The following is a 24,124-nucleotide window of genomic DNA, read 5'->3' as shown; positions in this document are numbered from 1 at the left end:
GAAAATTAGTGGTAAAATAATATTGAAAAATTGTATCTTCGGTATTTTTTAACTTGTAAGGTCCTATGCTTGGAAAAAACATTTTTTATTTGGTTTTGAATTTCAAATTAAATTTTATCAAAGACTATATCATATAGCTCCCATAGGAACAATCGGAAAATTAGTAGGAAAACATGAAATAAAAATGATATCTTCCTTGATATATCTTGATAACTTCCTTTCTTTTTTTGTTTGCATTTAAACTGTAGGACTGTTTATATAAACGCCGTTAATCTACGCTAATCGGGTAAAAATTCGTAGCATTGTTAGCCAACGAAGAGTTGAATTTATTTTTAATTTCAGATAAGCATAGTAAATGAGTGTTCACTTTGTAAAGTTCTTCGGATTGAAAAAAGGCTTCTACAAATAAAAATCGCTAAAGCTAAGCAGTAATCTTCAAGTTCTAAATATTGTTTAACTAAGATTGGCTATATTTTTAGATTTTAACTGCAAGGGTGTACTTTAGCTTGCCGAGTATTACAAGAAATCACCGTGAACCTTTTAAATAGTTATAAACGTTTCCTTTATTCCTAAATTTTTTTGTCATATTTACATTTACATATAATTTCTTTAACTAAGTTTTCAATAAACAATAGACCTGTAGGGAATGTTTTCACAAAATATTAAAGTTTACCACTTAAACCAAGACCACAAAGATCGTTCCTCCTGTTTCTGTACGAACGGGTTATAATTTTGTGAGCAATGAGAGAGAGCACACCTATAATTCATTTGCGGAAGGGGTTTTCTACCACGACTTTCATTGGCACTTGGTTTGCCAGATTCCACTCTTTTATCAACTCCAAGATGTCCGAATTTTATTCTTTCGCCTTGTCCAACGACTTGGGGGCCTACCGCCTTTGGGCTTCCAAGATTGGATCCATTTGGGAGGCCATGGTGTCCATTCTTAAAGTCTTCCTTTTCACGAACGACTTTTGGACCCACTCCGCTATATCCAGTCTGACCTGCTGGTCCTCCTGATTGTCTGAAATTTAATTTTGTGGCTTGGTAACCGATGTACGGACCCGCACATCCCTGAACACCTTGCCAACCATGTGCCTTCCTATCATCGAATCTAATATGTCCGCCATTTGATCCTTCGCTATGAACACCGACATTTGCTACTGGAAGTCCACTTTCGACCCTAGGAGGTCCTCTTAATCTTTTGTTTTGAGCAAAGAATTGGAAATCGCCGTATCCTTCTTGAGCACGTAAATTTACTGGACTACTGACTCCTGGGCTATAGACGTTGACCTTGCCGAATCCTTGAGGGGCGGCCCAAATAACTGCCACCAGGGCCAACATCATAATCTAAAGGACGTAGGGATTAATTTTAGTATAATTTCACTGGAATGCTGGCTTACCAGATATTTCATGATGCTTTTTTTTAATAAAGTTATTCGTTCGAGGCTTTGAAAAGAAAACTGAAAAAACGAACATTGATAGATTTATGTCGCCAAACAATCAAAATGCTGCGTGTAAAACGTATCTTAACTTGGATATTAGGATAGCGCTTTATAAAAATACGCCTAGGTCGAACTTTCCCACCTGAATAGTTGAGGCTCCTTGATAAAAATCTTTACGCTTGTAAAAATAATTTAGTTTCCAAGAGAAAAACACGACCAGTCTCGCTTAAAGCGCGATAGTAACTAAAAATGTAAATTTGAAAGCTTATAAATGAAATAACTTCACAGGCAGGCGGTATCATGAGATCCCAAAATGTTCCGCTGTTTGCAACGCAGTGAAAAAAACGTTTCCGACCACATAAAATTTATATATTCTTGATCATTAGCATATAACCTCCTACGCTAGGAAATAACATTTTTTTTTACGTTCTGAATTTCGAATTTAATTTTATCAAAATCGGACAACTATATAATATAGCTGTCATAGGAAGGATTGGAAAATGGGTGGAAAAATAATATGAAAAAAATTATAACTTAGGAGTTTTTTGGCATATTATCTTATAATATTGAGAATATAATTTTTTATACTTTTAAGACTTTGGAATTAATTTTAATAAAAATCGGACATAACATGATACAAAGCTGTCAAAAAAACGGTCAGGGAAATAACGAAATAGTTTTTTTTTAATATCACTGAAGCTACCAACAATCCTTAAAAATTTAAAATGATGTTACCAAAGTTTTAAATATTTTTTATAACTGCAAGGGTATATAAACTTCGGCTTCCGAAGATAATTTCTTTTCTTGTTTTATATTAATTTTCGAATTTAAAGTATACATATTTGTCGAAGTGAAAAAAATAGTTTTTTTAGAAGGACACAAATGAGATACTAATCCCTTTAGCTTGGGTACAACTTTTACTTCTTCAAAACCATTTAAATGTTGTGAATGTTATTGTTTTGACTCAAAGGTAAAGGCATTTAAAATATTATGAAACGCATTAGCTTACTCATAATTAATTTCCAGATTCTGAATATTTAAAAACTGTATTTTACCAGAATATGATGACGAAGAAAGAAGCTACTTTTAAATATAACAATCAAGAGCTACATGTTTGAAAAACAATTATTCATTCCAAATCGGTATTACAGCCACTGTTTAAGTGAGCATTGGAAGCCGAGTGATGCAATTATTTGATTTTTGAAAAACTCGGTTTTTTGCTACTAATTTTTCTTAACACGGCATTTAAATTACCTCTCCATTGATGCCAAAGTATACAAATCATAAGTATATTTAAATTACTTATGCCAACGCACTTACAAGTGTGATAACCATGTATATCATAAAAGTTTGCTGCATCATACAATACAATTTTGGTGTGCTTATCGTCACAAAGTCGTTATAAGTACCAATAAATTATTCATAAACAGAAACTTTCTTTCTACAAAGGGAAAAACATAATAATTAAAGGCCACGTCACTTAACATTCAAGACACATAAACCATATTTATTTCAATTTGTTGTAACTTAAAGCACGAGTTAACTAGTTCTTATACATGTCGCAGAGCACCTTCTCCATGGGCGTGTTGCCAATGGTGCGCTGAAAGTAAATGGACTCGATCTTGTGGGAGCTGATCATGCGCAGTAGTGGCAGCATGAGGAGGAGTCGTCCGAACCTGGCGATCTGCGCCGTGAACTGCGTCTTCGTGTGCTGCGACAACATTACCTGGTGACACAAAGGAAATAAATAAATTAATAATATCCTCTTACATTATTCATAGCATACTTACGTGCGCCTGATCCTGGAGATTCTCAATCTGCGCCGGATCCTTCAGGCCGCGGGTCTCGGGTCGGAACAGAACTATCGCCTTGAGGCAAGCGAATTCTGCAGGATCCACCAGTACCGCCTTGTATTTGCAAAAGATCTCGTGGAGGGTTCGCACATCCGCCGCCAGCTGCCAGGAATTAAGGCTCATTTACAAAAAGAAATAAAAGGAGGAGTTGCCCATAACTTACCTCTTCCTTGGTTATGCAAGTGTCCCCATTGGCGTTGTTCTCCAGATTATTGCAGTGCTCCGCCACCGAGAAGAGAGCACAGCCCGTGGGATCCAAGGGGATGCACCACTGGATAGCGTTCAGCAGGAAAAGCTCAGACCAGGACTCCTCCAGAAGAATCACCTGAAATAAAGGAAGATTCAGGCGGTCTATGTGATATTCAATTTATTTATTAATGCTCTTTAAAATATGTTACAATATTAGTTGCTTTAAACTTTGTATTAGTAACCATCATCAAATTATAGTTTTTTGTTTTAACCCACCTGATCCCGAAAGGAGAGACGCGCAAAGCTGGGCAGGTTCTTGGCCCACTTGACGGCCATGAAGAGCAGTCGGGCACTCGTCTCGTAAACTGTCTCGTGCTGGTGGGCATAGAGATTGGGCGACATGAACTGCGGCATGATGAAGCTGGAGTCCGATCTGCTGACCGTGTGCGGCTCCTCGTTGTCGTTGGTTACATCGATGGAGTCGTCTGTCAAATTAAACAGGACAATGTGGGTTCAAACAGTGTAAAGCATTAAAGCAAAATAAAATGTTTTTAAACTTTTTGTATTTATTTGAAGAGTCTGCTACATATAGAAGAAAGAGTTTTTGCTCAAAGTATTTATATATTCATTGTCCTTTTCTCTGCCCGTATGTCCGTATTAACGATACGAGTAAGCATGCAAACTCTAGAGATTCCCCCAAGCAAACGTTCCTACAACCGCCCAAAATTGGCAAAATAGTTCTAACAAACTAATTTTAGCAGAAATGTATTATTAATACCTATCGATTCACCTAAACAACATTCTAAACCTTTTTGAATGATGCCAATAAAGTTAGCTGAGGAAGGGGTATCTGATAGTCGAGGCAATCAACGATAGCGCTCTTCTGTGTGATAACATTTTAATCGTTGATATTACTTGGTTGTTTATGTTTGTGTGCTATGAAACCCACCATCATTGTCATTTTCCATCGTGGGACTGGAGGAGCTGATGGAGGAGACGCTGCCGCCGGCGTTGTTCTTCTCCTTGGTGTTCTCGGGCGCCGGTGAGCTGGGATCGATGGAGTGGTTGCTGCTCGAGTTGGTCGAGTGGGAGACGTTGCCACTGCTGGCCAGCTCCATCCCGTAGGCCTTCTCCTTGGGCGAGTGGTGGACTCCGGCGGCGTTGAACATGGGAAAGCTTCCGGCGCCCATGTGATTCGCCGCCAACTGCATGGAGGAGGTGAGGTGGTTGTGGTGCAGCAGTCGTCCCGTCGGCAGGCTGCCCAGTGCTGTTCGAGGATCAAACGGAAATCAGGGAGGGGCATAAGTTACATCCCAAACTATCAGCTGGAGGGCAGGCACTACTCACAGGGCGGGGGCAGGAGTCCGGAGCCGTAGCAGGGCGGAGACAGTAGCACGGGTGGTCTGCAAATTGGAGTTGCCCGCAGATTTTGGGCGGTTAGATAGACTTATGCAAATGACAGCCCAGCCACACCACATACACTCGGAAAAACAATGAAAACCTCAAAAATAAAAAAGTGTTCCATATATACATATATGTCAAAAAGACAAATAAATTTAATTTTGTTCATTGAGAACATTAAACACAAAATGTATTTAGATATTAAGCTCAAATGTTCAAGAACAATGTGCTTGAATACTTCTTTGTGGTATATATAATATGTTAGAAGAAATATGACTAATATTTTTAGTAATTCGCCCAGAATGGAATAATAAAGTTTGTGCTGATAGCCATATTTTTAGTCATGAGACAATAATGGAAAATTCATTTTTATTGTTTACAAAACAAGAACATAATATAACATTTCAAAAACAAATAGCATAGTACGAATATTAAGTTTTATATTGATAGTTTCAAAAGTTGACCCTTTAAGCGGATTTAAATACTTATTTGACCCCAGTCTTTGGTAAAATAACTACTATATTTGCTTTTTTCCAAGTGTAGCGGCACACACTTACCCGAAAACCCCGACGGCCACGGCGGCCTCTCGCAGCGCCCGTCCGTGTTCCATCTCCCGCAGGGTCTCCGGCCGTATAGTGGCCGTGTTGCGGGGCTGTCGCTCATTTTGCACGGCTGTAATTGGAAAACAAATGCAACTAACATGAGCACTCAGGGTCTAGTTGTTGGTGGACGCGGACGTGTCCGTAATGAGGAAGTGTCACACTGACAAAATCGCTTCGAGGTATCGCTCAGGTATCGCAGGCCGAGCACGACCAAAACCGGCCGCGTGTGCCCCGCCCCTCCTGCCCCTCATCAGCATATGGAATTTCCCGGCCGAGGGGAACAGGGCCATCCGTCCATGCCATTGATGGCAAATTGGTTTTGCGGTCACGTGCCGCTCACGCCCACAAATTGTTTCGCCATTTGTTTATGCAATTTCACCGCACAATGAGGCCGGGCCACAAAAGCTACTTCGCCGCTAATGGCGGATCCGCAAACTGTGGCTATTTTCCATACGGCTCGCATAATTTACGGGTAAATTAAGGATCCGTGATGGAGTCGCTATAGTGTGTGAATCGTCCTATTGAAGGAGTGAGTGGGATGAAGTCTCGACTTGAATGTCCCATTTGGGTACTTATCTGTTTGTACTTAAGACCTGTTCAGCATGATCTTTGCGGAATTATCTATACGAGGAGATTGTTTGAAAATGATGAGTACATCGGACTCTGTAAGGGGAAAACTGATCTATATTATTTCACAACCGAGCCAGAAGTATGAACTCATGTGGAATTATATTAGTTTTAAGCAACTATTCATTTTCAACATTAAAACCTGATATACCCGGACGAGGACAATCGGTTCGTATTGAGTTTGTCCGCCTGAAACTGACTGCCGGCTGCTGTTCGTCTATTTACTTTTCAAGGAATCGAACCAGCCATCGAGACAATGAAGAAAACTTTCAGTCAAAGTGAACAATTGGGGTTCACTGAAGTGGCAGCGCTAAAGCTGCACAAAATCTGTCAAAGACAACACGAGCAGCAGGTAACAAATCAATTGGGTGAGCAATATGTAAATAAGGAGCACCCTCGCCGGGAGAAGAGCCACCCCAAAGTGCGGATGCGGGTGCTCTTCCAGAGGGTTTTTGGCGTGGGAAAGGGTTAAGGTGCAGAGGGAAACGGGGCCACGTGTACACGGGCTTTAGAGGTCCTGTTAAAGACCAATTAAACGTGGTTCGGTTCATTAGAGCGAGTTGGAATATAGATATGATAATGCAGTTGCTAATACCCAGCCCATGCTTACCATCCTTGTTCATTCCCATTTGAAGGCACTTCTTGAGCCTGCAGGCCTGGCATTGATTCCGATGGGCTTTGTCCACCACACATCGTCCAGTTCCCGCCTGGCAGCTGGAAATAGGAATGAGAATCGATTTAGACAGTGCCAGGACATAATCAAGTTATCCTGCGCGCCTCCTAACGAGATTTGTCGTGTCAAAAATTGCAACATTTGTCGATTTCGGTGGCGAACACAAAGCGCCAGACCAAGGCCAACCGAGCGGAAATCCAGCCACAAAAGCACTCCAGTATCTGCTAGATACAGGACCTGTTCCTCTCTTCCGTTTCATCGACCTCTCGTCCTTTGTTCTGCCCCCGTGGAACTTTAATCAAATCAGGGCCGAGTGGCATGTTCCGTACATCCACCCGTGCAGCCACAAAAACCCAGGTCCTCGAATCCATTTTTAGCCCAGTCATCGCCTCCCTTTTGCACACTAAGCCTGCGCCAAAACTCAAAGATGGCCAACGCTCCTAGAAATCTCCAGCCGTCCATTTCGCTGCCATTTTATGTCCTTCGTGGCGCCTCGGATGAAATCACTTAGCCAAATGTATCCTTGAGATAAAGCCCTTGAGTGCGTACTCATATAATTGAGGTATTTTGTGTATGCAAATGTCCGATTTTCGTAAACAAATCAAGAAGATTGGATATGTGTGAATGGGCACCTCATTCCATAGGAAGGCTAAGTTTTCTGTGTGTCTATAAAATAATCACATAATATTGCCAGCCCCAACCATCAAACATCCAGGAATAGACGATGAACGCATTTGTGTATACCGAAACTATGTTGGAAATACCCACAAGATACATTTTGGCTGCGGCTTTTAAGGCCTTTGACATTGGAAGATACCCTAAAATTTAAAATTTTTTGGTTATTCTTTATTTGTTTGGTTATACTGATGTTGTGGATTACGCGAAATATTTCCTGATTTGACTGTTTATGATTCAAGTAGTTTTCCTAATTTCAAAATTCCGATGACAAAATGAAAATATTTGAAATAAATAAACATGAAATAAATGTTTTAAATTCTTAAAATAAATTATAAGAAATCATTTAATTATTTGATTAAGATACTGCTTTAGCGATTTAGTTTTATGATTTAACAGTTTAATGCTTTATCTTTAAGACGAAGACGTTGTTACCATTAAAATGAAATAAATGTTTAATAATCCTAAAATAAATTATAGGAAATGATTAAAAAATGCGTGACTCATGATTAAGAGAAAAAAAGGGCGTATTTTAATTTTGTAATTAATTTTAATTTTTTCCTATGATTTTATTATTTTGAAATTCCGATGACAAAATAAAAATATTTAAAATGTTTAAGTGTTAAATGTTTAAATATGTTTCAAATATTAAATATAAAACTGCACTGAACTGAGCTCGTAAGTGTTCAAATAGTTTTTAAAAATGGTATTAATTACAGATTTTTACGAGTATTGCTTTCCCAAAGCTATAACAAAATAATATATTTTCAGCATGTCCTTGGAAAATTCCTTCGGAATTCGAAAGTTCTGATTGGAAGCAATTGATTTTAATTGAAAACGGCTTAATGGGACCACCAGGGACATATCGACTTGGAAATAAAAAGGACCGAGGGCCAGATAGACTCGGTCGACCATCGGAAAACAAGTCACGTCGGCGGGAATATACACTGGACCTGTATCCCTTTTTTCCTTTCCTGGCCGGAGTGTATGCCTCGCTTAGTCATTCCTGTGCAGGGGAGGATGCTGCTCTATTTTATGTAGAGCCACACAGAAAAAGGACCGCCCCATTTTTTGACTTTGTTGCGACTCGGCTTAGACGGCGGGCGAAGATGTCGGGAGTTCGAGCGAGGGAGGGTGAGGGTGCTGGGTCACATTTGGCCAAGTGTTTTGCCCTTAAGCCCTCCGTATCAATCTCATGGGAGCGCACGGATATAGAGATTCGACATTTGTGATTTACCGCGCCTGCTGGAAAGCCGCAGAGCAAAATATACATTACTGCATCATAACTTTATGTTTTTGCTGGCATTGATTCTGTCGTTCGGATTATGGGATGTTTTTTCTGATTAAATGATAATTGGAAACGTACGCCAAACTCTGTTCTGCTTTTGATTCGAGAAAATTTCAGTGTCAAAATAAAAAGTTTTAAGCGAATTCACTTTAAATTCAATTACATTTTAAGCTGCAATCGGGGGAGAAAGTAGAGTGGCTTTCGCACATGATGCCATTCTGGGCACAAAGTCAACGCGAGGGCAAATATGCGCATTCAAAAGTTGACGCTCAAATCCCAAAGATTTGAATAATTGTAATGAATTTGGTAGAGCTTCGTAATCCGCCAGACGGGCCTCGGGGCACAGTAGCCCACACCCCAGAGCCACCCACTTTTGGGCGAGTGTTGCAACATTTAATGGAAATGAAATGGTAATGACTGGATTTAGGACCACAGTTAAGCTACACTGGGAGTTGCATGATGAATTCAGTAAGACTTATAAAGGAACTTGTTTTTAAAAGGGGAATTAAAGGGCGGTTAAATTTTCTTTTCCGTTTCCAAAAAAGCCTTCCAAAAATATATAATAATAGCAATATATGTAGGGTTATTTTTCTATAGAAAAATAATAAAAGCTGAATATCTTTCTTATCTTTATTTTTCTGTGTTTACCCACCGATAAATGAGTTTCCGCCGCACACTGCGTTTGAAGAATCCAGAGCAGCCATTGCAGGCCAGGATGCCGTAGTGCTTGCCGGAGCTGGTGTCGCCGCACACCACGCAGATGAGGCCCAGGTTCTGGCCCTTAATCCGGGTCATCGAAGAGGCTTCTGTCGACGACGAGTGGTTCATGGAGTTGGCTGCCGCTGCTGCTGCCGCCGCGGCTGCCGCAGCAGCACCGTGGTTCCAGCTCAGCAACCGCCCGGCGGACACGTTGGGGGCGGCGGGATGAGAGGGCGGCTGCTGTGAGGGCGGGGCCACGCCTCCCGAAGTCGGTGGGGGCGGCTGTCCGTGCATCGGGGCCGGCGGAGGGGTATAGCAGTGCCGCTGGGGACTGTGGAGCTCTGCAATCATACATCACATTGATATACTTCTTCAAAAAGTGGAATGTAGGCCCTACATAAATTTATATAAACTTAAAAATTATTTGCATGTATAATAAACTTTTTCAAAATCGAAACACGTTGAAACAATTGGGAAAAGGATTAGAAATAATGTTTGTTTAATCGTCAGATAGCACTTATTAGATCTTTGATCTTATTGAAGAATAACCCATTAACAATTTCAGACGCGATCTTAGACTTTTCCCCCAGTGGTAATGGGTGGTGCAATAAAAAATCACTTATGTAGTTCATATAAATTAAATCTCAATTTGTCAGTTTTGCAGCGGATTGTGGAAGCTGCGGCTGGGGACCAGGACCTGCCGATCTTATCCCTGCGTGGCGACATTGACGCCCTGTAATCCGCAAATATATTTACACATTCAATTAGGGTGCCATTAAGCCAAGCGGCTCTCGAGCAGAGCGTGCCGAGCAATCTGTGCGCAAAATTTGCCTCGGGGGACGATTGTTTTGCCATCACACCCTAATTTGATTGTAGTTTCCTTACTGATTTTTTGATGCACTTAACCCTCGACGGCCCAAGGACGAGGACACATTTGTTACACTCGCCACTTGGCTGTGCGCTCGACCATTTGGGTACGGGGTTCTGGTTTCGCCTCTGGTTTTGGTCCTTCTTGTGATTCGGATCGAGAGACAAAGTCAGGAGGCCATTCATCCGGGACCAACTGGCAGAGCTGCGGTCTAATGCCAGAGGATTAGCGTCATATGCTTGCATTTTCCGGGCCTTCGTCTTTGTTAATTTTATGAGCTCGTTGAAATTCACTTTGGCCTACTCCCGCAAAGCGCACACAAAAGTGTTAAGGGCTGTGTTATGAATTTCTGAAATTTTTGGCGGCCTGACTCGGAGTCTAATTCAATTTGGTGATTATCGCAAATTGAATTTGCTTGGCCACTCGTGCATGCCATCGGGAAGTTGGGCATCGATTTAATTTGAGTGTCTCCGCAGACAACTCGTTACTACAAATTGGTAAATCAAATTGAAAATGTGTTAATAGAACAATGAAATCCTGTCCGTTTGTTTTTTCTTTCTTTCCATTTTTTATAAAGACTGTTTAAACTTAATGCTATTTTTTAATGCTAGTTTTTTTCTACCAACTCCTTCTTTTAACATTAAAAAACCCCAAGCATGAACTTGACTTTCATACGGACAAGCTGACTACAACGATAGACAGAAGCAGAAGGAAGGACGCGGGTAGATCGACTTAAATCGTGATTCTACTCTAACTATTTACGCCTTATCCCCTGTCACCAACTTTTAAACCAACATCAATCTGCAGAAAAGCTGCTATACTTTTTTCACTATTCCTCAGATATAATATAAAATAACAAAGTCAATAATTTTCTATACATAATTTTTAACCTTCAATAAATATTTTTTATATAATTCCGAATTTTTCTATGTGCTACTGCTACATAGTGATAGGACTAAGAAATGCACGGTGTCGAAAAATCAATATTTAGGTTGGGTTGAAATGCGAAATTTTTTAAAAAATAGATTTTTATATAGTCTATTATAATCTTATTATTTTAGAAAACAAAAAATTAGATCGATATCGGCACATACCTTGAAAAACATACAACTTTAATATATAATAAAAAACCAAACAAAAAGAAGAGAAAACGGTATAGATGGTCTCGACTATTAGAGACAGCTGAAGAGAGTGCGAGAGAGATGGGGATATGCCTGCAGCAAATCGGCTGTTCTTCCTAATACACCTAGCTTGTGCGGCCTCTAGCAGCTTGGTGGCGTGTTAGTAAAAACTTTTTAATAAATATTCCGATTTGAGTAATTTTTGGAATTTACGTAGAGGGGAATTGATAATAGAAAAAATCGTTTTTGGTTGGAAGAGATTTCTGTGACACCTCTGATAGTTTCCAGGATCTCGGTGCTCACACGCACGGACGGTCAGAGGTATTGGTTCGGCTAGTGCAACTGATCGAGAATAAATATGGTTCAAAGGGTCGAAAACCCTACGAATCTAATATATTCGTTTTCTCGTTACTCATAAGTGGTATAAATAGAATTGCAGGAAACTTTAGAAAGCTGACATTTCAATACCCTTATACCCAATACCCAATATCTTATACACCTTTATACTCACAATCCATCATTTGTATGAAAGATGTAGAATATAGACGTTCGAATAAACCTGATCTACATCCCATTCACTAATTTTTAAATCGATACTAAGACCGCAAAAGGTATTGAAACAGACAAACAGGCGGTCTATATCGACTCGTCTAATGATCCTTCTTCAAAAAAATATAAATATACTTTATAAGGTCGGAATCGCTTTATTTATTTCGTTTCTTCTGCTGGAAATTATATTACTCTCGGCTTGGTATATAAAATAATAATATGTGCACCTCTTATTTTGCTACATGTCAGATTTTTGGTCTTAAATCTTTGTTCCCAACATTTTTTTCTCACAGAAAACCTTTTTCTTATCCTTTTTTCACTTTTTTAGCATGGCCTAATTGGGGGCAGAAGGAATCCGAAAAAAAACGTATAATTATGTTTTACGCGACATTAAACTCAAACGTGATTCTTAATATTTAAAACCTTTTTAGGTTTTATATTAAATTCTTATTAGCAATTTTTAAACTTTTGTAAGCTTTATAAAGCTATTTCAATGAATTAATATATTTATTTTATTTTTCACTTTTCATTATATAAAAAATATAATTTACCTTGAGATGATGGGCGTGTTTCGGAGGAATTTTCTTCTTTGTTCATTTTGTTTGGTTTAAGTAGAACGTGGTTTTAAATTGCACGAAGTTTAAAAGTTTAAGCAACAATAAGCACCTTTTTTATTATTTAAAATTACACTTTTAAAACACTCTTTTGGAGGATGTCTCGTTAAGCTCCATAGTTTTAGAGAGGCGACGGCAACTGAACTGGAGTGTCCTGCGAATCCCGCTGATGAAACCGAACCAAACCGATCCGACGGCGACTGCGAATGTGCGGCGATGATGATGTTAACGTCTCGATGTACGATTCCAGATTCTGGATTTCAGATTTATCATAAAAGCGTGACAGGAGCTAAACAGTGATGTGTCCACTCCAGCAGTCGGCCAACCAGCCAACGGGCCAACCCCGGACTAGGAAAAAACCATATAGCAGGATATAATCCGCGGTGGCTGCGTGGGCAGAGGGGTGTGCCTGTGCCTGTGTGTGTGTGTGAGGACAAAAAGCACAGCACAGGACACACCAACACACACCACCAGCAAGAGCAGAGAGCAGCGAGCATCGAGCATCGAGCAGCCAGCAAGGAGCAGCGAGCGAAGGATAACCGCACACTACCCACCCACCGCCGGAGACTTTTAGTGGCAACTCTGGTGGCGCATTTGCTTGTTGGCTTGCTTTGATTCGTTCCTTCTTGATGCTGCGGCAGCAGCGTGTCCTTGCAGCCAGTGTGTGTCTGTGTGTGTGGGTAAGCCAAGCCACAATCGCAATCTCCAATAAACACCCGGCTCTGCGCTCTCTTCACACACACACACGCAAGCGGCAGAGAACTTTCGGTTCGGTCGCCATCATGACTCACAAAAAGGTGAGCGGAGCAGAGAGAGCCGGGGAGCCGGGGAGCGGAAACGGAAACGCAACCTGAAGTGGGAGAGAGCAATGGTGTCTCCCCACCAACACAAGCGTACACCGGATGACGCAGCTGCGCGGCTGGCGCTCGTATAATCGTCTTGGGTTTTGACATTTTGTTTTTGTTTTATAATACCCTTTGTGATGTCGGCGCTTTCGAGTTGCTCTCCACGTCCCGCCCGCTCCGCCCCTCTGACCCGCTTCTAACGACGTCACTCTTGGCCTCGTCTTCCAGCCTTCCTCCCAAGCCTCTGCTTCCAGCGCCACCCACAATTGCCACCTCCCAGTAAACTGTAATTGAATTGAAGAGAAAATTGTTTTCGCTCGTTGCTCTACGGGTGAACTTGTACATGTAAAGAGTGTTAGGAAACGTTTTCTGATAAAACAGTTTTACAATTTTATTATTTCAACATTTAAAAATGTTTTTAAAATGTAAATCTACTTATATGGTTTTTTTATTAAACAATCTTACATTTATTATTAGCATATTTTGGGTCTAAGGAGCCAGTTTTTTAAAATCCTAAAAAACACAAAGATAATCATAATCTAAACTCAAAATGATTTTAAAAATATTACACTTAAATACGCCCAAGCTTCAGAATCCAAGAATCTTTTCCGTTTTTTAAATATATAGTCACCTTTTAGGAGAGCTATACCAAACTTGATCAAAAATTATCTCTTCCAGAACTGTCTTAAAAGAAATTTAAGCAGGCTTGTTCTTGGGTAGTTTTAAAACTTTATAAGAATCTGTAATATAGAAAAACTCCAATTAAGCTCACAAATTACTATTTGTGAATATTTGAATAATACGTAAAAATATTACTTATTTATAAAACAAATGTTGCATTATTTGTATGATGTGTGTAATGTATGTGTGTAAATTGTTCACTCTTTCTGTATAATAATTTTGTGGATATAAACAAAACAGTCTTGCTTAAGAGCCGTGGCCCCGGGTCCACTAATCCAATAATCGATAAATGTTGCCTGCCGGGGAATGGAAATGGGGTAGGAATGGGAGGCATGGGAGGCATGGGTGGCTTGGGGCTCCGTTCCGCTCCTCGATTTTGTTGAGGGGCTTTTGCCATGCTTAATGCGCCGACATTAACTTTGTAACAAATGAGATGTCGGAACACAACAGTCAGGATCCTGGCAAGCCACAGCCCCTCCTCTCGCTCTCTCCCTCGCTCCTTTCTCCGCCTTTCTCCAGTCCCTCTCTCTCCATCTCTCTCTGTGTGCGGGGGAGAAAGCAAGAGAGAAAGCTGGCAGAAGTTTATGCTCGGGACAAAAGTGAACAAATGCAAAAGTCAAAGCGCTTTGCCGCCATAGCCACGCCCTCCACGCCGGGGGAGGAGCGAGAGAGAGCGAGAAGGAGAGATGGAGAGAGCGGCTTTATCCTGTAATGGCCAAGGATGCCCGGCTGCGCGAGCGGGACAGGCGACGCCGAGCGAGCGGGACGAACAGAGGCGACAGGGTTGGTTCTTGACATTTGAACGGCGACATTTCGCATGGCCAGGATAGCAGGATACATACACGAATACACCCACACCGAGACACCCCTGCGGATCCCACCCACAGGAAGGCGGTGGTTGGGGGGCTGCGAGCCTTATCAAGTGCATTGCACTTTATTTAATCAATCAAAATTCATGGACTGCCTCCTTTATTCAACATCCAGCCACATTGTATCCTTGATTTACGTTTCGGTCATACTTTAAATTAAAATCTTTATATTCAGTTTGCCGCCTTAAGCCATAGTAAAAATTCATACAGTCAATAAGAACATTTTTGAAATAAAAATACATAATCCATAATCCATAATCTATTATTTACAGCTCACTCAACTACAAACATTTCTAGATTAAACAGATTTCTAGCACTCATAAACAATTTATTTAAAGAACTAATACACGTGTTTCATCAAAACCATATATTTTTATACCCTTGCAGAGGGTATAATGATTTCAGTCAGAAGTTTGCAACGCAGTGAAGGAGACGTTTCCGACCCCATAAAGTATATATATTCTTGATCAGCGTCACAAGACGAGTCGATTTAGCCATGTCTGTCTGTCCGTCCGTTTCTACGCAAACTAGTCTCTTAGCTTTAAAGCTATCGGGCTGAAACATACCTAAAAGTCTTCCTTCTATTGCAGGTAGTATATAAGTCGGAACCAGCCGGATCGGACAACTATACCTTATAGCTTCCATAGGAACTATCGCGGAAAAAATTGTTTAAAAATATATATCTTTCGTGTTTTTTAACATGCACCTTTATAAGCTTGGATATAACAATTTTGAATTAGTTCTTAATTTCGAATTAAATTTTATTAAAATCAGACAACTATATCATATAGCTCCCATAGGAACAATCGGAAAATTAGTGGTAAAATAATATTGAAAAATTGTATCTTCGGTATTTTTTAACTTGTAACCTCCTACGCTTGGAAAAAACATTTTTTATTTGGTTTTGAATTTCGAATTAAATTTTATCAAAATCGGACGACTATATCATATAGCTGCCATAGGAACGATCCAAAAATTAGTAGGAAAACATGAAATAAAAATTATATCCTTTGTGTTTTTTAACATATAACCTTATAAGCTTAAAATTAACATTTTTTAATTAGTTCTGAATTTCGAATTAAATTTTATTAAAATCGGACGACTATATCATATAGCTGTCATAGGAACGATCGGATAATTGGTGGGAAATAATGTGAAACAAATTATAGCTTTGGGGATTTGTGACCTATTATCTTATAATATTGGGAATATAAATTTTTGTTTTGTTTTTAAGAATTTCGAATTCAATTTAATAAAATTATCAATTATTTTTTATAACTGCAAGGGTATACAAACTTCGGCTTGCCGAACTTAACTTCCTTTCTTGTTTGTTTTGTTTCCAGCTAAGCACTGACCTCTTGCCTTATCAAAATTTCGGGTTTTACCCCAGGGTAATCCATATTTAAGGGGAATATTGTAATTCAATTAATACATGTTATGCAGAGTAGGCTTAGGTTTAAGCTGGGTGATAAAAGGAAGAATAAGTCTAAATAAGTTACTACTTAGGATATGTAAATTAGATAAATATGTATTCAAAAGAACATTGAATCATAAGTAAACCAACACGTAACAGGTACCGCCAAGTCGAAGCCTAGTACTGGGTACTTTTGGCAGCTCGGGTATAAAAGAAGTCAACTTTTTGTTTCGGCTACAGTTTCGAAATACAAATTATCATGAAATTATTGGTGAGTAAGGTAATTGTAGTACAAGAAAACACCAAGTTAAACGGTTTAACTAACCCTTTAGGTTGTCCTGTTTGCCTTGGTGGGCACTGGTTTTGCCAGACCAGGGTACGATGGAGGACCTAAAGTGGAAAGCGGATTTGGCGCATCCGTTCTCCAGAGTGGACCGGCAGGATATGGCAGCGGATATGGATCACCTGGTCTTCAGGGCGAGCAGAGAGGATACGGCGGCGGACCTGGTCTGCAAGCTGGAATTGGAGGATTAGGCGAATCCGTTCGCCAGAGTGGCAAGGGGGGATACGGTGGCGGACTCAGTCTCCAAGCAGGTCTTGGAGGACCCGTCCCTCAAAGTGGACCGAGAGGATATGGCGGCGGGCAGGGAGGATACGGCGGATCCGTTCCCCAAAGTGGATATGGAGGATATGTTCCGCAAGGTGGATATGGAGGGTATGGCGGATCTGTTCCCCAGAATGGACATGGTACTTACGGCGGCGTACAGGGAGGATATGCCGGATCAGGTCCCAACCTCCACGGCGGTCTTGGTGGATATGGTGCAACCGTTCCCCCGGTTGGACAGCAAGGTTATGGGTCTGGATTCGGTCAAGCCGAGAACGATTTTCATCATCATGCACATGATAAACATTGCCAACATCATAATCATTGACGCTATTAAAACTTTTTTTTTTTAAGAGTTAAAGAAGCTTGAAACATAAGAGGAAAACTAATGTTATTATCAAACGCCAACAACAATAGTTCCCATTTTTTGAAAGGGAAAATAAGAAAGATTTCTTATTTTGGCACATTTTTGTTTGATTGCAAAAATTGAAGTGTTGTTTCTGAAGTGTTGTTCTTTAAATAAAAGTAAAGGTTGTAAAAATATATTTGCCATTTATGCTCAATTGTAAAGCAACGTTGGCTAGTTGTTATGAAAAGAATTGAAATTTCCCTCCTATTTATTTTTCTATCTGAGATTATTATTTTGTTTTTTTTAACCCAAACATTGACCCCTTGATTACGCTAACAACATGAGCTTTTTACACGGTAATCTTTAATATGAAAGGGAATATTCGTTCAAGAAATTTTGTATTGCCTGTTTGTTAAATATTTTTATATATTTTAATTTGAAAGAACGACTCTTTGCATAGAAGGCACAGCACATTTCAGGAATACTTTTGTTATCTGCTGTCAGAGGGAAATCGACAAACAAGTGTGCTAATAGGTAAACTCAAAGTCGAAATTAAACATTGCAAATTTGTACGGTAGGGGTATAAATACAGATCATTTTCGTTGTTGAATTCAGTTCAAAAATTTGAATCAGCATGAATCTCTTGGTATGCCTAGCATTAGTAAAAGTAACCAAAATTAAATTTAGTTTATCCTTCAGATTGTTTTTTTGGCCTTGCTGGCCCTTGCTTCTGCCATGCGAAATCATAAATACGTCACACCTTCTTGTTATGGATTAGGAAGATCAACTTATAAGAAAAGGTACGGCGGAAACGGGATTCGGTACGATTACAAACAGGCCTTACACCGCTACCGTTACCAAAAAATGGTAAATGGAACCGGAAGAGCAACTCCAAAGGAAAAGTACAGGATTCGACACGATTACAAAGAGGCCATACACCACCAGCGTTACTAAAAAATGCAAAAAAATTAAGGACAATCTGTCTTGAAGACTGCTTGGAATATACAAATTTGTAGATAATTTTAAGGAGAACTTCGATAATAGAATAAATCCTTAAATGCATATTTCTCAGTTAAAGGCAAAAGCGATATAATACTTGTATGTCAAAACATTTTAAGAGCTCGACATCTAGTTATCAATTGTTTTAAAATGTATTACTGCTGTTTTTCTTATTTAACAAGAAAGAAAGTTAGCTTCGGCAACTTTAGTAAATAATTTTTTCATATTATTTTCCCACTAATTTCCCGATTGTTCCTATGACAGCTAAATGATATAGTCGTCCGATTTTGATAAAATTTAATTCGAAATTCAGAACTAATTAAAAAATGTTATTTCCAAGCTGAGGTTATGTGTCAAAAAGCACCAAAGCTATAATTTGTTATAATATACTATCCAACCAATTTTCCGATCGTTCTTATGACAATTATATGATATAGTCTTCAGATTTTAATAAAATTTAATTCGAAATTCAGAAATAATTAAAAAATGTTTTTTCTAAGCTTAGAAGGTTATATGTTAAAAAACCCCGAAGATATCATTTTTTCATATTATTTTACTACTAATTTTCCGATCGGTTATATGGCAGCTATATGATATAGTCGACCGATTTTGATAAAATTTAATTAAAAATTTAGAACTAATTAAAAAATGTTTTTTCCAAGCTTAGAAGGTTATATGTTAAAAAACACCGAAGATATAATTATTTTTAATTTTTTCCCCGATAGTTCCTATGGGAGCTATAAGATATAGTTGTCCGATCCGGCTGGTTCCGACTTACATACTACCTGCAATAGAAAGAAGACATTTGGGAAAGTTTCAGCCCGATAGCTTTAAAACTGAGAGACTAGTTTGCGTATAAACGGACGGACAGACAGACGGACAGACAGACGAACAGGCGGACATGGCTAGATCGACTGGTCCATTGACGCTGATCAAGAATACATATACTTTATGGGGTCGGAAACGTCTCCCTCACTGCGTTGTACACTTCTGAATAAAATCATTATACCCTCTGCAAGGGCATAATAATAATAAAATAACATCTGATGAGTAGTACATACTGACGTGTTCATTTCGTCACCTAAAGCACTTTTTCAATAACATAGGGCTCTACATTTTTAATTTAAATATTTAATTTTTAAAATAGATCTTATCAATCAACAAAGTCACACCATGCCTAATATTTGCGGAAATATGTGGTATGTAAGTAGGCCTCATTTTCAGTCTACGGTTTACATACATTTTGTTTTGTTTCAACAAAAAATTGGCCTTTGGCTTACCTTATCAACATTTTTGGAATTTTTACACGGTAATACTCTTTTATTGGGAGTATGCTTTGAAAGATTATAATTTATCATATTTATGTTGCCATCTAAAAAATTACATTTTCAGAAAAGGGAATCCATTTGTTATTTAAATGTCGTAAATGTCTTTAACTTCAAGTTATACAATATCGGAAATCATTTTCTTTGGAGCGTTGATAAGTATAGAGTTAAAAACGCTAATGGGTATACCAAAGTCGAGGTTACTTTTTTATTTTTGTTACAACTAGGGTATAAAAAGAGGCCATGTTCGGAGATGAGTTTAGTTTGAAAATTTAAATCAACATGAAACTACTGGTGAGTAGGCGAAGCGATTCAAAAAGTGGTCTTTACTATTGATTCACCCTTTAGATTGTCCTGGTTGCCTTAGTGGCTGCTGTTTTCGCCAAGCCTCAAGTAGGACTTGGTGGACGTCCAGGAGGATTTGGAGGACCTCAAGGAAGACTTGGTGGTCAGGCAGGATTCGGCGGTCCAGGAGGAGTCGGCGGTCAGGGAGGATTCGGCGGTCCGGGAGGAGTCGGCGGTCAGGGAGGATTCGGCGGTCAAGGAGGATTTGGTGGTCCAGGAGGAGTTGGCGGTCAGGGAGGATTTGGCGGTCCGGGAGGAGTCGGCGGTCAGGGAGGATTCGGCGGTCAAGGAGGATTTGGTGGTCCGGGAGGAGTCGGCGGTCAAGGTGGATTTGGTGGTCCGGGAGGATTTGGGGGACCCAACAACGGCTATGGCGGTGGCTTTAACGAACCGAATCATCGGCACCATGAACGTCATGAACATCATGGACATCATAGACATCCTGAGCAGAATGGCTGGTAGTTTCCCAATTTAAAAACCAAAAATTAAAAAAAAAATCAAAAATGCCAATAAATCAAAAACAATTTTTACGTCATTTAACCGAATATTATCTTGAAATTAATGGTAACACCTCCTTATAAATTCCAGAGCAAAATGTGAAACTTATTTTTATTTTAATCAACTTTCGGCAAGACTATGTTGATATATATATATACACATGTAACGAAAGTTCTATGACACCTAAACGATTTCGTCGCCCCCATGAAATTCTAAGTTCCTTAAATAAGAAGTATAATCAAAAGAAAAATTGCTTTGTTGCTTTTACATTACATTCAGAAAACTTTAACAACGTTCGTAATATCAGGGGTTTCGAGATCAAAGTCCCCTTAAACTTCTAGAGGGCTATGCAAATCAAAGGCAAACAACAAAAAGAGGATATTAATACATATTAGGGAGTCTCATATACATAAAGGATATGTCTTTAACAACGTCGACATTTTAGATTTCACAATCGAAAATAAAGTCTTATCGGTTTTTTTCAATTATGAACAATTGCAAAATAAATAGAAGACAAGCGACAAATAGTGCCGACTCTATCTGTGCTAACCACGTTATCAGAGCTTGGGATTTCACATCGAAAATGTTTTTCAGAAACCAATACTACTTCTTATCATAACGACATTTAATTATTTTACTTTCAACCTTAAGAAATAAGAAATAAAGTAAAGTAATTTATTTGTTTATTCATAAGTCGATGTAACAAAGCCGTTCCAGGTCAACGTCGAAGACTTACTTCATAAACTGAGGGAGGATTGGCAAACAAAGGCAGATTACTGCATGCCTTGTTTAACAAATCATCCTCAGGGATAGCCAGGTACACTTACCCTCCAAGTTATGGCAATGAAAGTGGCATGTTTACATTTCGAATTGAGCGCAATTTACAGCCAAATGCGTTTGGCACTGAAGTCATGATGCCTTTTCTAGCAGTCCAGGGATCTTTGTTCCAATCGGCAAATACCCCGTGGAGAACAGTAGCTGTTGGGATCAGGAGAATAATAAGGGACCATAGACACAATTGAGGAAGGCACAGATACTATTTCGTTATATTTTGAAGACTCAGTTTTAATCTAAATAGGCTTGTTCAATTGTTTGTTCGGTGTTTTCTTTTATTTCGTTTGTTGTTGTATATGGGCTTTAATTTGAATATTTATTTACAATTTATTTAAGACTCGTTACACCCTCGATCAAGTCAAATATAGTAACAGTTGCAATAAACAAGCTTTCAACTTATTGCTTACGTGTCTCATCAATATAATTTACAAGAAAAACTTACTTAAGGCTAATCTCCGTTGATGTTTTGCTTTATGTATGTCTCTGTGCTTCACGCATAATTTACTTTACGGATATTTACCGACTGCTTATATTGTTGATGCTTCGTTTATTTGTAGTAATGTGTATTTTTACTAATGAGAATATTGGTTAGTTAATTGAGAGTATATATATAATCACTATATATATTTCTGACTTCTACATACCATTTTTAACATTTGTAATTTATGTACGTTCGTTATTACGAATTGGGCTTTTACTATGCGCTTGCGGTTGGTTGTTTTGTATAAATAAAATAGAATATTTTCGCTTTTGCTTCGCTTCGAATAATACATGCCATATACATTCATATAAGAAAATGCTTGATTACGATTCTCATAACTTATGGTTCGACGTTAACCATATGAGGCCCTCGGACAGGCCATCGCCGGATGTGGCACATGATGGTTGTACATACCAATTGCGATCTCTTATTCTAGTTAAGCCTAGTTTTTCCTGGATTTCATGGGGTTTCATTGCTAAAAGTCAAGGAAGGGAGACGCATTAACAGTTTGAAAAGATTATTCAAGGGACAGTACTTACCATCAGGCAGATCCTGTTTGTTAGCAAATATCAGTATGATGGCGTCGCGCATCTCCCTATCGTTAATTATCCTATGAAGCTCCGTGCGCGCCTCGTCTATCCGATCCCGGTCCGCACAGTCCACGACGAAGATCAGACCCTGTGTACCCGTGTAATAGTGTCGCCAGAGCGGTCGAATCTTATCCTGCCCGCCGACGTCCCACACATTGAACTTGACGTTCTTGTACGTGACGGTCTCCACATTGAAGCCCACAGTGGGTATCGTTGTAACTGATTGCCCGAGCTTCAGTTTGTACAGAATCGCTGTGGGTGTAAAAAGCAAATATTAGTTAAAAATGAATTAGGTTAATGAACAGAAAAAGCACTGGCTTGAATTCGATTGCGGCCTATTAAAAGGATAAATTTCATGAAGAATTATCCCAGGTTACCGTTTTCATTCAAAATTTAAATGACTGGGAATGGAATTTGTATTGTGTTTGATAAGAGCGACTAAATGAATACGTAACTGAAAAGTCCGGACCACTCTGCCTGCCAATAAACCTATCTTTTTAGGATTATTGGCTACAAGTAATGGTGCCAAATCGAAAAGAACAAGGCTCTTTATATGCTCACTTGTTTTTCCAGCCGCGTCCAGTCCGAGCATGAGAATTCGCATTTCCTTGTTGCCGAAAATTTTTGATAGTAGCTTTCCCATGGTGCTGATGTGTCATCCATTAAACCTTAGCCAATCTGAAAAAATCGAGTTGGGTTGACAAGGGCTTTCAAGCGAGCGCGCATATCGGCGAAATGTTGGTGGGGCGAGATTCAGGGCAGGGTCAGTGAATTTCCAGATAATGGTGCCATTGTAATACAGTTTGCCATGCCGCACAGCCAGTTAACATATCAATTTATGATATAAGAACGCCGACGCGCGAAGGCGCGCGAGTGATACTACGAGTACATATGTGCAGGGCGCACAGAGGGCTATACGAACACAGGCCATTTGGTGGCCATATAGAGCTCAATCGGCGGCGGAAGTTAAGAGCATTATTTTGCATAATAATATCACTTACATTGTCAGCACATCGCTGAAAAGCGAAAAAAGAAAGAGCCAGAATTTATCAGTGAAGAGCTTCCACCGCACACAAACGAGCCCCGTGCACATACACGGGGAGTACAATTGGACAGATAAACAGACTATAGTGTCTCGTAAATTGAGGCAGAGTTGTCTCAATTGCGGCGGACTTATCGCTGGCTCCACTGAATGGGTGGGTGGGTGCACGGGCCCCGCCACGCCCCGCCCCCGCCTACTGAAGCCGGCTTGGGCCTGCGACCGCCGATATCGGATGGTTTTCTGGATTCTACGGAATTTCGCTCGCTCTCTCTCGCTTGCCTACGTCACAAACACGCCCGTAACACACATATACACACCCAAGTCTCCTGACGACCGCCGTTACGCACCGCTTTCCAGCCCAGTTCGATCCACGCCGGCCTGAAATCAGTTAACATGTAGTGCCAAAGTGCGCGGGCCAGGCATAAAATGCATTTGCTAGCACACGGCGGCCAAAAAACTATAACTAACAACAACAATTTTGCACTAATCTTCTTGTTTTTATATTACACATACACGGAGCAATGTGGGTTCGGCTAATGCGCTAGAAAATGCCAAAAGCGCGTGGAGGAAAATACTGAATTCAGTATTTTTGTATTTAACGAACTTATAAACTGCTATTGGCGATGTTTTGAAAATGTTTAACGATT

At 39.6% G+C, this 24,124-nt stretch overlaps 5 protein-coding genes and 2 long non-coding RNA genes across 11 annotated transcripts; 3 read left to right on the top strand and 4 right to left on the bottom strand.

The window, feature by feature from the left end:
- Nucleotides 1-583: 583 nt before the first annotated feature.
- On the bottom strand, nt 584-1,663 carry LOC127010995 (uncharacterized). 2 transcript variants are annotated; one of them, XM_050887568.1, is made up of 3 exons: nt 1,585-1,663; nt 1,401-1,446; nt 584-1,347 (listed from the first exon to the last, which is right to left on the bottom strand). In XM_050887568.1, the coding sequence occupies exons 2-3, from the start codon at nt 1,410-1,412 to the stop codon at nt 670-672; spliced, it is 690 nt and encodes a 229-aa protein (XP_050743525.1). In that variant the 5' UTR covers nt 1,413-1,446; nt 1,585-1,663; the 3' UTR covers nt 584-669. The 2 variants fall into 2 exon arrangements, with proteins under 2 accessions (XP_050743525.1, XP_050743524.1); XM_050887567.1 differs by having other exon boundaries at nt 1,401-1,460; nt 1,585-1,658.
- Nucleotides 1,664-2,922: 1,259 nt separating this feature from the next.
- On the bottom strand, nt 2,923-12,897 carry LOC108026568 (photoreceptor-specific nuclear receptor). Its single transcript, XM_017097520.3, has 10 exons — nt 12,539-12,897; nt 9,403-9,790; nt 6,725-6,828; nt 5,443-5,557; nt 4,832-4,887; nt 4,434-4,751; nt 3,761-3,969; nt 3,459-3,620; nt 3,233-3,397; nt 2,923-3,168 (listed from the first exon to the last, which is right to left on the bottom strand). Exons 1-10 carry the CDS (start codon nt 12,582-12,584, stop codon nt 2,986-2,988), a joined length of 1,746 nt encoding a protein of 581 aa, XP_016953009.2. The 5' UTR covers nt 12,585-12,897; the 3' UTR covers nt 2,923-2,985.
- Nucleotides 12,898-13,829: 932 nt separating this feature from the next.
- On the bottom strand, nt 13,830-17,258 carry LOC127010992 (uncharacterized). The gene is made up of 3 exons (XR_007763991.1): nt 17,166-17,258; nt 14,016-14,186; nt 13,830-13,959 (listed from the first exon to the last, which is right to left on the bottom strand). It is a non-coding gene; the product is annotated as an uncharacterized LOC127010992 (long non-coding RNA).
- On the top strand, nt 16,459-17,555 carry LOC108026483 (uncharacterized). Its single transcript, XM_017097432.3, has 2 exons — nt 16,459-16,681; nt 16,743-17,555. Exons 1-2 carry the CDS (start codon nt 16,670-16,672, stop codon nt 17,340-17,342), a joined length of 612 nt encoding a protein of 203 aa, XP_016952921.2. The 5' UTR covers nt 16,459-16,669; the 3' UTR covers nt 17,343-17,555.
- A 360-nt stretch (nt 17,556-17,915) lies between these two features.
- Nucleotides 17,916-18,427, top strand: LOC127010991 (uncharacterized). Its single transcript, XR_007763990.1, has 2 exons — nt 17,916-18,009; nt 18,063-18,427. It is a non-coding gene; the product is annotated as an uncharacterized LOC127010991 (long non-coding RNA).
- Nucleotides 18,428-19,934: 1,507 nt separating this feature from the next.
- LOC108026485 (protein spalt-accessory) lies at nt 19,935-20,577 on the top strand. Its single transcript, XM_017097433.3, has 2 exons — nt 19,935-19,981; nt 20,036-20,577. The coding sequence occupies exons 1-2, from the start codon at nt 19,970-19,972 to the stop codon at nt 20,492-20,494; spliced, it is 471 nt and encodes a 156-aa protein (XP_016952922.3). The 5' UTR covers nt 19,935-19,969; the 3' UTR covers nt 20,495-20,577.
- Nucleotides 20,578-21,548: 971 nt separating this feature from the next.
- Nucleotides 21,549-24,010, bottom strand: LOC108026887 (ADP-ribosylation factor 6). Of its 4 annotated transcripts, XR_001768289.3 has the most exons (5): nt 23,795-24,009; nt 22,997-23,113; nt 22,385-22,687; nt 22,009-22,320; nt 21,549-21,936 (listed from the first exon to the last, which is right to left on the bottom strand). XR_001768289.3 is itself a non-coding variant. In XM_017098092.3 (4 exons), the coding sequence occupies exons 2-4, from the start codon at nt 23,076-23,078 to the stop codon at nt 22,178-22,180; spliced, it is 528 nt and encodes a 175-aa protein (XP_016953581.1). In that variant the 5' UTR covers nt 23,079-23,113; nt 23,825-24,010; the 3' UTR covers nt 21,549-22,177. The 4 variants fall into 4 exon arrangements, 3 of the variants coding, with proteins under 3 accessions (XP_016953581.1, XP_016953578.1, XP_016953580.1); XM_017098092.3 differs by having other exon boundaries at nt 21,549-22,320; nt 23,825-24,010; XM_017098089.3 differs by having other exon boundaries at nt 21,549-22,320.
- Nucleotides 24,011-24,124: the final 114 nt, after the last annotated feature.

This window comes from Drosophila biarmipes, chromosome 2R (assembly GCF_025231255.1).
Source record: "Drosophila biarmipes strain raj3 chromosome 2R, RU_DBia_V1.1, whole genome shotgun sequence".
NCBI classification, from domain to species: Eukaryota; Metazoa; Arthropoda; class Insecta; order Diptera; family Drosophilidae; genus Drosophila; species Drosophila biarmipes.
Note: the sequence above shows the minus strand (reverse complement) of the source record. Positions and strands in the feature narration are given on the sequence as shown.